The sequence below is a fragment of the Daphnia pulex genome, chromosome 3 (assembly GCF_021134715.1).
Source record: "Daphnia pulex isolate KAP4 chromosome 3, ASM2113471v1".
In the NCBI taxonomy this organism is placed as follows: domain Eukaryota; kingdom Metazoa; phylum Arthropoda; class Branchiopoda; order Diplostraca; family Daphniidae; genus Daphnia; species Daphnia pulex.
In genome coordinates, this window is record NC_060019.1 from 961927 (window position 1) to 977916 (window position 15990).

The window sequence follows — 15990 nt, forward strand, 5'->3', positions numbered from 1 at the left end:
TCAACAACAGCCAAGTTATGACCAGCGACAAGCCCATCATCGACCCAGATGGCAATTACGAGATAGGAGTCCGAAGTGATGCGATGATAGACGCAGGGATCTGCAGTGCTCTGTGAAAGGCCAAAACGAATAAGGGCGGTGTGTAGCAACTGGTTCCAAATACGGGATGCTTGACAAATGCCGTAGATGCCTTTGTTGAGTCGACACACGTCAGATTCACGGCCAACGACCACATACCCCTCAGGCTGGGCAATGTAAATTTCATCTTCAACGACGCCATTGAGAAAAGCCGTGGTTGCATCAAGGAGAACGATCTCGAGGTCACGAACAGCAGCAATAGCCAAGATGAGACGGAGAGAGTCATAGCGGACGACAGGTGCAAATGACTCGAGGTAATCAACCCCTTTTTCTTGACGATAGCCTTTGGCAAAAAAACGAGCCTTCCGACGTAGGAGATGACCAAATTGATCCGTTTTTACCTTGAAATCCCAGCCACTGGGAATGCATACGTGATGAGATGGTAAAGGAGTGAGAGTCCAAGTGTTGTTCTTGGCATGAGAGAAGATTTCATCATCCGCAACCTTCTTCCAGTGAATTGAATCAGGGCCGTCCATAGCGTCTTTGAAGGAGCGTGGTTCGTAAAACAGCGACACAGATTTCAGCGCCAGATCCACACAGTAGCTCATGAGTCCATGGACCGGAAAAGGATCATCCATCTCAAACGGGAAAAGTTTCTTGGGAATAAGACCCCGTTTGGAAGTGCGAGTGGGAAGAGTAGTCTGCAGAATTGTCCGTTTGGCCGTCCCTTTTGGAAAAAGTACAATCGGTGTGGTGACGGATGAAGTAGTAGGTGAAACGATAGCCGGAGGAAGAAATGATGGAGACGGAGGAATTTCAGCAACCGGTGGTGTCCAATAAGGTTCACGTTCAAAAACCTGCACGTGTCTCGAAATGTGCGTGCGACCTGTGGATTCAACGTACACACGACTGGCTTTGTATTCTTCACATTCACCGACATAAGCTCCTTTTGTGGCTTTAGCATCTAGTTTTTGACGTGATGCATCTGGGATAAAAAAATAAGTCACAGACCCAAAAACCCTCAGTCTCGACACATCTGGTTTGACGCCGAACCAACGTTGATAAGGGGTGATGACGTCTGGTGTGTAAACTGACCGATTCAAAGCGTAAACAACATTGTTGATGCATTCGGCCCATAATTTGAGAGGAATTCCTTGAGAGTGTAGAAGGCTGCGAGCAGATTCCACCGTAGAGCGATGATCACGCTCAGCAATGCCGTTTTGTTCGGGCGTATAGGGTGCACTGATCTGTAGGTTGATTTGTAGATCGGCTAAGGCCGTTTTGAGGTAGTCGTTGAGATACACCGTGTCTCCATCGCAGCGAAGAGTTTGCACACGACTCCCCGTTTGAGTTTTGATTTTCTTTGCATAGTCTAAAAAACAATCAGCAGTTTCAGACTTGCGTTCCATGAAATAAACCACTTTGTACTTACTGTGTACATCTTTGAATAGCACATAGTAACGTGCTCCACCGACAGAATTAACTTGAAGTGGCCCGACCAGATCAGAAACAACAAGTTGACCAACAGAAGTAGCAGTGTAGTTGCTGTGAGTGAACGGCTGCTTGTGCATTTTCCCAAGTAGGCACCCATGACAACTATCATGCAGCTTTCGCCCACCAGGAGCGACGATCATCCCATTTACTCCAATTCCGGACGCCATTCGATGTACTGCTCTACTGTTGATGTGGGCGAATCGCTCGTGCCAAGTAGAGAGTGTAGCTACGGTAGTGCTTGCTGCAAGGCACACTTCAGTGGGAGGAGCACGAGTAGCGTCCGCACGATAAAGAGTCTCCCCAGACCGGGATGCTGTAAGAATGATCGTCTTGTTTTGTTTGATAATAGCTTGCAGTCCAGAGAAAGAAACTTTAAATCCACTCTTGGTTAAGCATCCAATAGAGATCAGATTCACCCCCAGTCCAGGAACAAACAAAACTTCTTTGACTTCACCATATGTAGACGAATCTCCAACGTTTCGGACAAGTCGCATGGTTCCAATTCCACGGGCATAAAGGACAGTGCCACCAATTCCATTCACAGGCCAGCTATTGTCAGGAATGATGCGTAGATCAGCTAGCATAGATTCATCACCACTCATGTGCCTAGTAGCACCTGAATCAAGATAAATGTCCGTCGAATTCGTAGCAGTCAAGCAACATGAAGAGATGAGGGAAAAATCAACTTTCTTCCCGGATGAATTGGCTGGGTCCCGATCATCTTTAGGCCGTTTGTAGTGAAACGAGTTGGACTTGGTTTTCTCATTTTCATTGGAGATACGAGTTCGACATTCGAATTCAAGATGGCGGTCTTTCCCGCAGTATGAGCAAGAGACAAGATCACGATTGATCCCGCTACTGATGTGCCCTCTTGACTGTCCTCTTCCACCACGAAAGTGTCCTCTTCCACGTGATTCGTTGCCAATCAGAGCAGAATTCCCATTGGCATTGGCAAGGGGTCGAGTGTCTGCATTCGTTCTCAATGAACGAGAACTTGAATGTCCTTGGCTGGTGTTGAACCTTCTTTCTTCTCCAACAATGCGAGCACGCAGTGCTTCCATAGTTCTATCAGTATCTGGTAGATTGTCCCAAATGGACGTCAAATTTGCAAATCGCTCAGGAAGACTACACAAGATGGTAGTGATGAGGTGATGTTCTGTCACCTAGATTTATCACAAATGGGGATGAACAAAGACTGTATCAGACACAACTCAGAAAACAAAGTAATAAAGATATGTCACTGTTACCATCACTCCAAGATCATTTAGCTCAGCGGCTTTGGATTCCAGATCAGTAATGTGAATCATAATATCTTGATTGTCGACTGGTCTCAGATTCATGAAGTCTCTATGTAAGAGATGCTTGTTGTCTGCAGCCCGTTGTAGATATTGGGTCTCCAACCTAGTCCACATATCGTAGCTAGTTCTACAGTTGAGAAGAGCCAGTTTTCTAGTCTCATCACAGCAATTGAATATGAGAAATCTCCCGTAGCAATCTGTGGTCTTCCATTGATTGATCAATGCCAGGTTGGTGACAACACGCTGGTCACCTTCACCAGCAAAGAGTTCTTGAGGTTCGTTGTCTTCTCCTTGTATGAACTGTCTCATTTGTTTGAGAGTGAACAACATTTCCATGTTGTGTTTCCACGTAGTGAATTGAGTTCCATCAAACTTTCTCAAGTGCTTTATAGCATCCAAAGAATAGTTTTGAGCCATTCTGATAAGTTTGTTAACGGTATGGCGAAACTGGGCCCATAACCTGTAGAGACAAAAATATCAGAGAAGAGTTTTGTCAGTTTGAATACTCAATTAGAGTGTATATTTATTATCCTGATTAGCATAGGAGAATAGTTGTTTGAGACTTACCAAAAACAAGAATCGTATTTCACACAGTATTTCAACACACTTGTTCTTTGTCAGGGAAACCACACAGAGAAGAAAGAAATATCTTTCAACTTCTTTCTATCAACGTCGAGAGTCACAGCATCATCCCACCGACGTTGTCTTCAATGTTTTTCTCAGTAAAATCGCCACACTGCCATCTAGTGCTGAATGAGTTCAACACAAACCTCAACAGTTTTTGGCCAAGTATAACTGCAAATCAATTAATCGAAAAATCTTTTATTTTAGAAATGTCACTAGTTATATCGCCATGTAATAACCTCGAGATTTGTGAATTGTGGCCATTTGGAACGGATCCAGAACGAGAATGAAAAGGTGGCCTTGGTGCCGGTCAAAAGACTAAAGACGGGACTGCGCAGAATAGCCACACCGAACGACAGTGAAGTCCCGCGATCAACTCTGATATAATTCGAGCCACTTAACGGAAGAGGGGCTTCATTCTCCGGCTCCCAAGGTGAATTTCTGTTCTCGATTTTCCACTTGACAGCGGGATCCGACTGGTCAATCCACGGTTTTACCACTCCGTTTTCGAAATTATTGTTATCCATCACTGAAACGTCAGCTGCTGCAATAACTGATGTCTCGTTCATAATGATGAAAATCACCACCACAACTAAAAATGGAAGGAAATGATTTTCCATCGTCTGAATCGATTTGTAGAAACGACCAAATTGTCTTCAACTCCTTAAATCACTGACGGATTCGAATAAGGTTTCCACGGTAGCTGAGTATAGTAGCTGCAGTGAAAGATTAAAATCAAGTTTACATAACTTAGCTATTTTCTTCATCGTTGTTGTTCATTGTTGCAGATGAAATGTTGCTGATAACACACATCAATGACAGGCCGTTAGATTATGCTTTGTTTTATGATCAAGGGTCCAGTGGGTTATTTGAGTGTCATTTATTATCACGATCAAGTTTGCTATACAGCACGCGATCACCATTTGGGTAATGATAAACAAAATTTATTATAGTCCTTGGTTGCAATTCAGCTCTATGTTTTGTTTGATACGATCGGGTCGTTATCTTTATAATAAACTGGGATAAGCTCACTAACGTGGGTTTTTTAAAATACAATCGTGAAGAAATTAATTGGGGTAATTAATTTTGGCTTCTGTCATCCAAGACAAAATTTGAATGAGCCGCCAGCACCTGATAAGAGATCGTGTTTTAGTTACGTATATTAAATCGGTACGTCAACGGTTGAAATAATGAATTATATTGTTATTTGTCTCATTTAGGATAATGGACAACAGAAAACCCCCATGACGACAGGGTAAAATAAGTCTCCATATCATTGTTTATCCGCCCTTATAGGATTTACCAAAAACAGGAGAACTATAATAATTCCCAAAATTTGATGAGGAATGAATCTATTTTGAGACACGAAACTTTGAACTTGTTTTTAGCTTAAATCGTTGGACCTTTATATAGAAACTCAGCCCTTATTTTACATGGCCCCATCAACCAGATTATGTGTATATTAGCACTGCGGTAGATAACAGCAGAGAGGTAAGATAATTGTTAACGTATATTATGGTATATCTCTGCTTGACGAATTGACAGCAAATGAAAAAAGGGAGTAGCCTAGACATTATTAATTACCAAATAGGGAATCGTTGGCTCTATATACCGATATTTCTGATTCATCTTAAAAAAGGAACAATAATTGCGCTATCAACATGGGAAGGAACTAGCATGTACATTTCATTGTACAAGGATAAGACTTGTTATTTAATTATCTGCTGTTTTTTTATATCGTGACTTTCTAGGATTTTTAAAGCTCGATAAAAAGTCAATTCAGAGCTATATAAAATTGACTGCTAAAAGGATGAAACACCATTTAGGTTCTTTCTCACCTATGTACAAAATTGTAAATCATTTACTTTTGGAATAATTTTATTCAGTATAATATAGAAAGACAAATTATTTCATGTTATAGTTGCATAACCTGCTTGAGGATAATCAATTCCATTTCCTGAATAGGTCCCCGGTATACAGTTATACGCAGTTATAATATTTACCACGATGGAAAGTATGAAAAAGAATCGCGAGTCTTATATTGCGGTTTGCGGGAAATACCCCGTTGACATTTTCCCTCATCAGAGCACATCAAGTAGCTTTAAAGATAAGTCACGAGCTGCGACATCTCTTGTCAGTCTATAACACGCCCTGCACTTTGTGAGACGTTTCCTTTGTTATTGATTGACACTTATCTTATGACTACGAGTCCAAATAATATCAGGTTTCAACTTCAAGTATGACAGTATTGATATCTACATATATGTATATAGATAGAGATAACTGGGTTAATAATTATACCGTGTAAGGATTCATTCGACTGTGGCGTTTAAGTGAGTTCAGTTGTAAAATTTGTGGTAGCAATTCATCGCTCGTCTGTAACGGAAATTTGCATTATTTCTCGTGGGAAAAGATGTTCAGATCCTTCCTGTTTCCGCTCTGCTTTTCATTGCTGGTGTTGGTGATCAAGTCGTCAGCTAATAAACACATTGGCGATTTAAAAGAGTGCTGCAAACAAGCCTATCCAAAAGACGACATACACTACGATTACGATAACAATTTTGAAAACGGTATAATATTTCCCTGGATTGAGCAGTCGGAGTCTGGTGTCAAGTGGAGAGTCGAGAACACAACTTCGCTCTGGGAGCCTGGGAATGTCGCTCCTACACCGGTCAACGGATCGACTTATCTCCGAGTTGATCGTGGATCGACTTTGTCGTTCGGTGTGGCTGTTCTGCGCAGTCAGACCTTCACGCTAAGGACGGATGAAGTTGCCACTTTCTCCTTTGACTTTTGGATTCGTTCCAAATGGCCGCAATTCACGAATCTCGAGGTGATTAAAACTATTATTTTATACTATCAGAAGGAAGGATTTTTTAAAAATGGTATCTTAATTGATGTGCAGTTGTATCTGGCCAAAAATGGAAATGAAGGTTTGTGTTTAAATTTGTACGAGTATTCCCATATCAACAATCGAGTTTGGGAGAGCAAGGAGATATCCTTAGACGGCAGAGACAGCACGTACAATTCGAATTTGTCGGTAAATAATAAAGACGCTTGATTATCTCATGTTAGTGCACGATAATAAAGAACTTGGTTTTTTCTCGGTTTACCTGTCGCTGTGTCATTATTTGATTGCACGACGTGATCGCACAGCTGGTGTTTTATGCTTACTGCGGCACTGACATCGAAGATGCTGTCGCTGTCGACAATCTCAAGTTTCAATCCTTTGAACCGTCAACCGACCCGCCAACCGAGGCACCGACCGAGGCACCGACCGAGACTACACCAACAACCACAACCGAGGCAACAACCACAACCACTACTACACCAACAACCACCGATCCTGAAACAACCGACGCACCAACCGACGCTCCAACCGAGGCACCAATCAACGAACTGGCAAACGAAATATTATGGAAAGCGAAGTTGGACGAAGTTGGAACATTCGAGGTAAATTCTGACGCCAGCAATAAATTTAATTCTGTTGCATCTAAATTAAATCCTGTCGCATAACAAATAATTAGTGAAGCATTTGTTTTTACTTACAAATATTTTTTAACCTCTGTAATTTCTCTTATGGATTTAGTTAATTTGGGAGGAAACAATTATTATACGTCGCTATACATGATTATGATGAGCTTAAAATTACAACATAAATTTCTTTAAAATTTAATCCCACTTATCATTGCACAAAATAAGAAATAACTTTACTTGATGAATTGAATTCTTGATTCGAAAACCCGTCAAATTGCGTTCGTTGCTCCTCTGACACCAACTTGTCGCGATAGATCCTGGCACCCCTCTTAGCCCAGTATAATGCCTGCGATGTACAATGATTGAATACAGAAAATTTGATTGGATGTGGTGGTCGAAAGGACTTACCATTACAACGGCATTTGAATCTTCCCAGCGGATTTCGTAACGAGCTAAACCTTCGGTCCACCTGGTTAAATGTCTTATTGTCGTTAACAGAATTTGAATTTTTTTTAACGGAACTACATTCCTTCTCATTTAAAGAAATGTTTAAAATAATTTTTTTTCAGGAAGGTTATATTGCTAAATAAGATTTCCTTCTCGCCATCGATAAAGAGTTACAACGAAGATTGATTGACCCAATAACATGGTATTTTCAAATGGCTGACAAAATAGCTGATAAAATAATTTTTGTTTTCAAATTGACCCGGCGTTTCGGAGTGGCCGGAATGAAAGCAGCTCTAGATTTGTTTAGATATTATGGCAGACCCAATCGATCACCCATGCTCAGTGTCAGTGCAGAGGCTCGTCAAGTGATTAAAATAGTATTTAGTGATAATGAATTTGTCCCGCAATTACGGTTAGTTTTGTAAAAACATATCCCCCCAAAATTAATCCAACTTTATAATGTAGAAAATACGAATGCTATTTTCTGATCACAAAGAAAGTTCGTTATTTTTTAGATATAATATAAAAATGTTCTTAAACCAAAAATTAAAAGTTGATTTCTTACTTATATACATGAACTGATGACTATCAGTTAAATATGATTGGTCGTGTGCAAAATTGTTTCAACTTCCCCATTATTCATAATTTACGCAAAATTAGAGCTTTTTAGTATATATTCGAATAAAAGCATGTTATGGTTGAAGCTAGGAGAAATGTAAATACTAAAAGATACTAAAAACTAGGCCCCCACTTTGCAGGGTTTCCTCAGCTAATCGTGATTGGGGATAAAGACTCTTATTTTCATTATGAGAATCTATTCGATTAGTGCTTTTTTGTCTTCTAAATAACTGGAATTCAAAAGTAATTTGACTCTGCTGTATAAGGATGAAACTATTTGGCAACAAATTCTAAAGAAATATAGAATGAATAAAATATCTAATACTGGCTATGTGCTTCAGCAATGTGCGATAATAGAATCCAATCAATATGGATAATAATGAAGCAACTTTTCTGAGTTCTGCGACACAAAAAGTTTAATTTAACGGAATTCAAGTTATACGGAACTTTCAAGCCGACGACGTTCAACTTTCACAACAAAAAGAAGCTTCCAAGTTTTAAGAGAAAAAAAAATCAAGAAATAAAAGTGAACAGTCCGTAAAACCCATTAAAAAAGAAAGAAATATTGACCAGTTTGAGTTATCCAATCAATGATAAGGTGACTGCTTCATCCTCGGGAAACTGGGCTCTTTTCTCCGCATTCGGCAAGTACCTACGGCCGTCGAATCTCTCAAAATGAAACCAAATTTTATCATGCTCGATGGGAACAGCCGCAGGAAGGAGCTCCAAGGTTTCTTTAAGAAAACAAAACAAAAAAAGATATTATTTAAGATGGTTATTTGATATTAATTCTTAGTGGTCCAGAAACGCTAAAGTTTTACCTTCAGGAACGTTTAATTGAAATTGGGGGTTATCTTCATCACTATCAACCATCAAGATATGATAGTGCGGCTGATCTTGGCTGGGAATGACTTTCTTTGTTCGGGAACAATTTTCGTCTTCATCAACTTCCTCATCGTCCAAATCTTCTTCGTCTTCATCAAATTCCTCTTCGTCAGAATCATCATCGCTTGTCACCTTGGATTTCCATTCATTCGATTCTTGGAACTTCACATTCCAAGACACAATAACGCAAGGCTTCCTGAAGTTTCTTCCCCATTTTTTGTAATTGCAAATCACAACGAGACCAACTGAAAATTTTAACGAGGACGGCCGATGATGAACAGTTTTCTGAAGAAGACAAAACAATAATGAAAGGGAAATATTTGCACACTCAAGATATAACCTCACCGCAGCAGCGATTTCAGCTTTTTGTTCGTTTAGCTTACTGATACATTCCTCTAACATTTTCGATGGATTCCGAGAAAATAAATCACCAATAAAAGGTTTATATTCTGGAGACTGAAAGTAATTCTACAAGTACAATAATAAGAATTAATCGTATGAATTTGTTTATACAGTAGGTGGATATCATACTTGAAGTAGTTGGATTGCATCGTCTAATTGGATGCCCAAACCGATACAGTGTTCTGCGTACCACGTGATTACGTTTGGGTTTTGGGGCGACATGGAGCACTTCAATCGTAGATAGAATAACAAGTCGTCTCTCACCTTTTCCAGCCCATATTCATCGTATTGGTTCCACATAAAATGCGTTAAAACTTCTAGCATATTAAACAAAACCGAGTCGACTGACGCTGCTGGTTGTTCTCTGAGGGATGGATACAAACTTGACTGGTTTAAAGACCCTCCACGACAGACGTCAATATAAATACTATCGTCCTCTGACCTAACGAAGGGAAACCAAAGAATCTTACAATGTTAAACTGTATAGTATTAGTTTATGCTGTTACCCGGCTGAATCCTTCCATCTAAGAAGAAGCTTATTTGGACGGTTCATCATGAAATCCGAGAAACTACTTTCGATTTCCTTATCATCCTGGTTACAATAAACCGCCTCACAAACAATGCCCATTTTCCTAGCCACTTCCTGATAGATGGCACACAAAACTGCTGGGCAACCTTCCTTTCTTTCAAACGCCTTCAAATTATGGAGAAAGAAAAATATAAATAAATAACATTAGACCTTCGTCAGCATTGCATTTAAGCCAAATTGATAAAGTTGCAAGGCATACCTGTTGAAAATTACTATAGAGATTGTAATCAGAAGCATGAAAATATGGAAGTTTTTTAAAACCCAATTCATTGAACATAACTTGGTTTATGGAATCCAAAATTTTAAGATTTTTCTTCTTTGGCTCATCAGTGCTAGCACATGATACTTTTCCCACTTCCAATTCCAGCAGTTGTTTCACTCTATCGGTTATTTTTTCGATTGAGCTTTCCAGGTCTTTCAAACAAGTTTGTCCTTTTCCATGTTCCAATGTTGACCACTGTGATATAAGTGCAAATCCCTCAAACAGAGACTTTCGAAATTCTGGTTGGGCCATAAAATCTCTCCACTTTTTGTCCATTATAGACATCCTTACTTTGACTAAAACATCTCTGGCATAGTGAAGTGTGGTTTTATTTTCTCTTCTAAAGAAAATCAAATTTTGGTTATGTTTAAATTTCTAAAAAATTACATGAATTAATTGATAGTCACATTTTCTTGTCATAGACGATTTCTTCAAGTTCATTCTGCACATATTCAGGAATGGGATATGACCCCGCAATCAACTCATTGATCACAATGAGGGGAGATTGACCCAATGGATAAGCTACAGAGGACATGTTTTGAACAGCTTTTTGGACTTCTTTTGCTTTCTTTTATCTCACAGTTGTCCACTCAAACCAAACATTTTCATAGCTATTGGGAGTCCGTGAAAGAAAATTGCCCCACCTGTGCAACAGTTTTTAATTGTGAAAAGAAAGCAAAAACATTAATAGTTTATAACCTTTGAATGAACTTGAGCCTCCATAGTTCATCTGATCCTCGAATAATATTGTATAAAGGCCGACAGGAAACCATAAGACTTTGCAAGTCAGATATGGAAATAGTATCCAGTGAAAAGATGTAACATATTAAAACTTCGTTAGACCACCCTCTTAGTCTGTGGTTAGACAAAGAAAGAAGACCCATTTTTTTATCTGAATCCATTTTTCGACCTGAAATACACAATGCCTGTTCAATTTTTACGTTTAAATTTCAAAGTACGAAAGGGACGAACGCTCGATTTAGAAATTAAGTAAGAGTATTGGAGTAAGAGTAAGAGCCTAAGGGATGAGAGGAACCTTCTGAATCATGCTCGTGGCTCCCGCTGCGGCGCTGCGAACGATCTTGAGAGTTGAGACTTTAAAAATTTACTATTTGTACTACATTTTTACTTTTCCCTGTGTAATTTTGTTCGTGATTTTTTTATTATGTGATGAAAATTTTATATAGATTGGTTTGTTTATTTGTGCTTTAAAAAATTGGTTTTATAGACACCCTTTCTCGCTTATTTTTTGACGATTTATAATGAATCGTGAAACGCTGTATTCTTGTGTTGTTGGGAAAGAAGGAGACAATTTAGGCGCCAAATGAAATAGTCTTATGTAGTGGTATCCAGCGTTTTTGCCCAGTTGGACTCTCTGAGGTCTGAGCCTCTGAGGCATATTCGGCCAGCAGACGAATCTCGGGCGTGTCTTTTTGTTTTAAAAATGGCGACCATGTTTTGTTTATTAGCAAGTTTTACCGCCTCTCAGACTCAGAGACTCAGATTCTTGTCACACGATTTCTGATCTGAAAAAGATTCATTAGGATGGTAATGAAGTTCTTGTGTTTGTACCAGTCGATATATTTTGATGGTTAGATAAACGTAATGGACTAAAAGTAAACATAGTAACAGAAAAGATTCCAGTAGCATACTGTAGTGTTGCTACTGCTTGTGTTTCAGTTTATTTAGAACGAGTGAGGTAAAATGGATTGGACTTTTGGAGACATGATCTGTATTTAATGAGTTAGAATGTTCTCAACAATTAAAAAAAAAAATTGTACTCCATGTCTTGTCACTCATGTCCATGTTTCCAAGCTCCATTTCTTCTCCTCTCTGGTTTTCTTTATATTAGTACATGATGTAATGGTAATTTTTTTTTAACCTTTGGCCCAACTGGTTAAATGTCTTATATGGTTGTTAACAGAATTTGAAATTTTTTTACCGGAACTACATTCCTTCTCATCTAAAGAAATGTTTAAAATAATTTTTTTTTTTCAGGAAGGCTATATTTCTAAATAGGATTTACTTCGCCATCAATAAAGAGCTACAACGAAGATTCAAGATTGATTGACCCAATAACATGGTATTTTCAAATAGCAGACAAAAAAGCTGAAAAAATATTTGTTGTTTAAAAATATTTATCATTTCTAGGTGACCCGGCGTTCGGAGTGGCTGGAATGAAAGCAGCTCTAGATTTGTTTGATATTACGGCAGACTCAATCGATCACCCATGCTCAGTGTCAGTGCAGAGGCTCGTCAAGTGATTAAAATAGTATTTATTTATAATGAATTTGTTCCGCAATTACGGTAGTTTTGTCAATACATATCCCCCCAAAATTAATCCAACTTTATAATGTAGAAAATACGAATGCTATTTTCTGATCACAAAGAAAGTTCTTTATTTTTCAGATATAATATAAAAATGTTCTTAAACCAAAATTCAAAATTGATTTCTGCTAAATTGTTTCATCTTCGATTAGCCATTATTCATAATTTACGCAAAACTAAAGCTTTTTAGTATATATTCGAATAAAAGCAGGTTATGGTTGAAGCTAGGAGAAATGTAAATTTACTAAAAAGATACTAAAAACTAGGCCGCCACTATAAGGGGTTTCCTTAGCTAATCGTGTTTGGGGATAAAGACTCTTATTTTCATTATGGGAATCTACTATTCGATTAGTGTTTATTTTTTGTCTTCTAAATAACTGGAATTCAAAAGTAATTTAACTCTGCTGTATAAGGATGAAACTATTTGGCAACAAATTCTAAAGAAATATAGAATGAATAAAATATCTAATACTGGCTATGTGCTTCAGCAATGTGCGATAATAGAATCCAATCAATATGGATAATAATGAAGCAACTTTTCTGAGTTCTGCGACACAAAAAGTTTAATTTAACGGAATTCAAGTTATACGGAACTTTCAAGCCGACGACGTTCAACTTTCACAACAAAAAGAAGCTTCCAAGTTTTAAGAGAAAAAAAAATCAAGAAATAAAAGTGAACAGTCCGTAAAACCCATTAAAAAAGAAAGAAATATTGACCAGTTTGAGTTATCCAATCAATGATAAGGTGACTGCTTCATCCTCGGGAAACTGGGCTCTTTTCTCCGCATTCGGCAAGTACCTACGGCCGTCGAATCTCTCAAAATGAAACCAAATTTTATCATGCTCGATGGGAACAGCCGCAGGAAGGAGCTCCAAGGTTTCTTTAAGAAAACAAAACAAAAAAAGATATTATTTAAGATGGTTATTTGATATTAATTCTTAGTGGTCCAGAAACGCTAAAGTTTTACCTTCAGGAACGTTTAATTGAAATTGGGGGTTATCTTCATCACTATCAACCAATAAGATATGATAGTGCGGCTGATCTTGGCTGGGAATGACTTTCTTTGTTCGGGAACAAACTTTGACTTCATCAACTTCCTCATTGTCCGAATCTTCATCGCCTTCATCAACTTCCTCATCGTCCGAATCTTCTTCGTTATAATAACGGTTTGTCACCTTGGATTTCCATTCATTCGATTCTTGGAACTTCACATTCCAAGACACAATAACGCAAGGCTTCCTGAAGTTTCTTCTCCATTTTTTGTAATTGCAAATCACAACGAGACCAACTGAAAATTTTAACGAGGACGGCCGATGATGAACAGTTTTCTGAAGAAGACAAAACAATAATGAAAGGGAAAAGTTTGCACACTCAAGATATAACCTCACCGCTGCAGCAATTTCAGCTTTTTGTTCGTTTAGCTTACTGATACATTCCTCTAACATTTTTGATGGACTCCGAGAAAATAAATTACCAACAAAAGGTTTATATTCCGGAGACTGAAAATAATTCTACAAATACAATAATAAGAATTAATCGTATGAATTTGTTTATACAGTAGGTGGATATCATACTTGAAGTAGTTGGATTGCATCGTCTAATTGGATGCCCAAACCAATACAGTGTTCTGCGTACCACGTGATTATGTTTGGGTTTTGGGGCGACATGGAGCACTTCAATCGTAAATAGAATGACAAATCGTCTCTAATTCTTTCCAGCCCATGTTCATCATATTGGTTCCACATAAAATGCGTTAAAACTCCTAGCATATTAAACAACACCGAGTCGACTGACGCTGCTGGTTGTTCTCTGAGGGATGATGGATACAAACTTGACTGGTTTAAATAATACCCTCCATGAAAGACGTCAATATAAATACTATCGTCCTCTGACCTAACGAAGGGAAACCAAAGAATCTTACAATGTTAAACTGTATAGTAATAGTTTATGCTGTTACCCGGCTGAATCCTTCCATCTAAGAAGAAGCTTTGGACGGTTCATCATCCGTATCCAGAAATTACTTTCATGTTGGTCACAATAAACCGCCTCACAAACAATGCCCATTTTCCTAGCCACTTCTTGATAGATGGCACACAAAACTGCTGGGCACCCTTCCTTTCTTTCAAACGCCTTCAAATTATGGAGAAAGAAAAATATAAATAAAACACATTAGACCTTCATCAGCATTGCATTTTAGCCAAATTGATAAAGTTGCAAGGCATACCTGTTGAATATTACTGTAGAAATTGCAATCAGAAACATAAAAATATGAAAGTTGTTTAAAACCCAATTCATTGAACATAACTTGGTTTATGGAATCCAAAATTTTAAGATTTTTCTTCTTTGGCTCATCAGTGCTAGCACATGATACTTTTCCCACTTCCAATTCCAGCAGTTGTTTCACTCTATCAGTTATTTTTTCAATTGAGCTTTCCAGGTCTTTCAAACAAGTTTGTCCTGTTCCATGTTCTAATGTTGACCACTGTGATATAAGTGCAACTCCCTCAAACAGAGACTTCCGAGATTCTGGTTGGGCCATAAAATCTCTCCACTTTTTGTCCAGTATAGAGATTCTCACTTTGACTAATACATCTCTGGCATAGTGAAGTGTGGTTTTATTTTCTCTTCTAAAGAAAATCAAATTTTGGTTATGTTTAAATTTCTAATAAATTACATGAATTAATTGATAAGTCACATTTTCTTGTCATAGACGATTTCTTCAAGTTCATTCTGCACATATTCAGGAATGGGATATGACCCCACAATCAACTCGTTGATCACAATGAGGGGAGATTGACCCAATGGATAAGCTACAGAGGACATGTTTTGAACAGCTTTTTGGACTTCTTTTGCTTTCTTTAATCTCATAGTTGTCCACTCAAACCAATCATTTTCATAGCTATTGGGAGTCTGCAAAAGAAAATTGCCCCACCTGTGCAACAGTTTTTAATTGTAAAAAGAAAGCAAAAACATTAATAGTTTATAACCTTTGAATGAACTTGAGCCTCCATAGCTCATCTGATCCTCGAATAATATTGTATAAAGGCCGACAGGAAACCATAAGACTTTGCAAGTCAGATATGGAAATAGTATCCAGTGAAAAGATGTAACATATTAAAACTTCGTTAGACAAAGAAAGAAGACTCATTTTCTTTGTCTGAATCTATTTTTCGACCTGAAATACACAATGCCTGCTGTTTAATGTTTACGTTAAAATTTCAAAGTACGAAACGGACGAACGGTTTGGAAATTTAACTACCGATTTGGATTTAGAAAAATCATCGCCAGGGTGCCAAATCTTCAAAAAAAAAAATACTAGATAAAAAAATGAATAAACAAATAAAAAACCGCAAAAAAAGGCAAAAACTAAAAAAATGTTCGCGAAATGGGGTGGAATAAAAAAAAAAAAATCAAAATAATAGCTTTTTTCATGATTGGGATCTTAGGATCTATGGCTATTTCATGGTATTGGAATTTGAATTTCGAA

General features: G+C 38.1%; 4 protein-coding genes and 1 long non-coding RNA gene across 6 annotated transcripts; 2 read left to right on the forward strand and 3 right to left on the reverse strand.

The window, feature by feature from the left end:
• Positions 1–3641: 3641 nt before the first annotated feature.
• Positions 3642–4227, reverse strand: LOC124189817. Its single transcript, XM_046582288.1, has 2 exons — positions 3734–4227; positions 3642–3665 (listed from the first exon to the last, which is right to left on the reverse strand). The coding sequence occupies exons 1-2, from the start codon at positions 4112–4114 to the stop codon at positions 3642–3644; spliced, it is 405 nt and encodes a 134-aa protein (XP_046438244.1). The 5' UTR covers positions 4115–4227.
• A 1436-nt stretch (positions 4228–5663) lies between these two features.
• Positions 5664–7216, forward strand: LOC124190881. Of its 2 annotated transcripts, XM_046583765.1 has the most exons (4): positions 5664–5827; positions 5908–6327; positions 6400–6534; positions 6651–7216. In XM_046583765.1, the coding sequence occupies exons 2-4, from the start codon at positions 5908–5910 to the stop codon at positions 7008–7010; spliced, it is 915 nt and encodes a 304-aa protein (XP_046439721.1). In that variant the 5' UTR covers positions 5664–5827; the 3' UTR covers positions 7011–7216. The 2 variants fall into 2 exon arrangements, with proteins under 2 accessions (XP_046439721.1, XP_046439720.1); XM_046583764.1 differs by having other exon boundaries at positions 5664–6327.
• Positions 7217–8434: 1218 nt separating this feature from the next.
• On the reverse strand, positions 8435–11221 carry LOC124190876 (F-box only protein 21-like). The gene is made up of 8 exons (XM_046583758.1): positions 10874–11221; positions 10582–10818; positions 10112–10514; positions 9830–10017; positions 9453–9765; positions 9267–9389; positions 8858–9206; positions 8435–8770 (listed from the first exon to the last, which is right to left on the reverse strand). The coding sequence occupies exons 2-8, from the start codon at positions 10707–10709 to the stop codon at positions 8616–8618; spliced, it is 1659 nt and encodes a 552-aa protein (XP_046439714.1). The 5' UTR covers positions 10710–10818; positions 10874–11221; the 3' UTR covers positions 8435–8615.
• Positions 11222–11514: 293 nt separating this feature from the next.
• LOC124190883 lies at positions 11515–12515 on the forward strand. Its single transcript, XR_006873145.1, has 3 exons — positions 11515–11722; positions 12173–12257; positions 12326–12515. It is a non-coding gene; the product is annotated as an uncharacterized LOC124190883 (long non-coding RNA).
• Positions 12516–13047: 532 nt separating this feature from the next.
• Positions 13048–15781, reverse strand: LOC124190875 (F-box only protein 21-like). The gene is made up of 8 exons (XM_046583757.1): positions 15491–15781; positions 15199–15435; positions 14728–15130; positions 14461–14633; positions 14078–14396; positions 13892–14014; positions 13471–13831; positions 13048–13383 (listed from the first exon to the last, which is right to left on the reverse strand). Exons 1-8 carry the CDS (start codon positions 15649–15651, stop codon positions 13229–13231), a joined length of 1932 nt encoding a protein of 643 aa, XP_046439713.1. The 5' UTR covers positions 15652–15781; the 3' UTR covers positions 13048–13228.
• Positions 15782–15990: the final 209 nt, after the last annotated feature.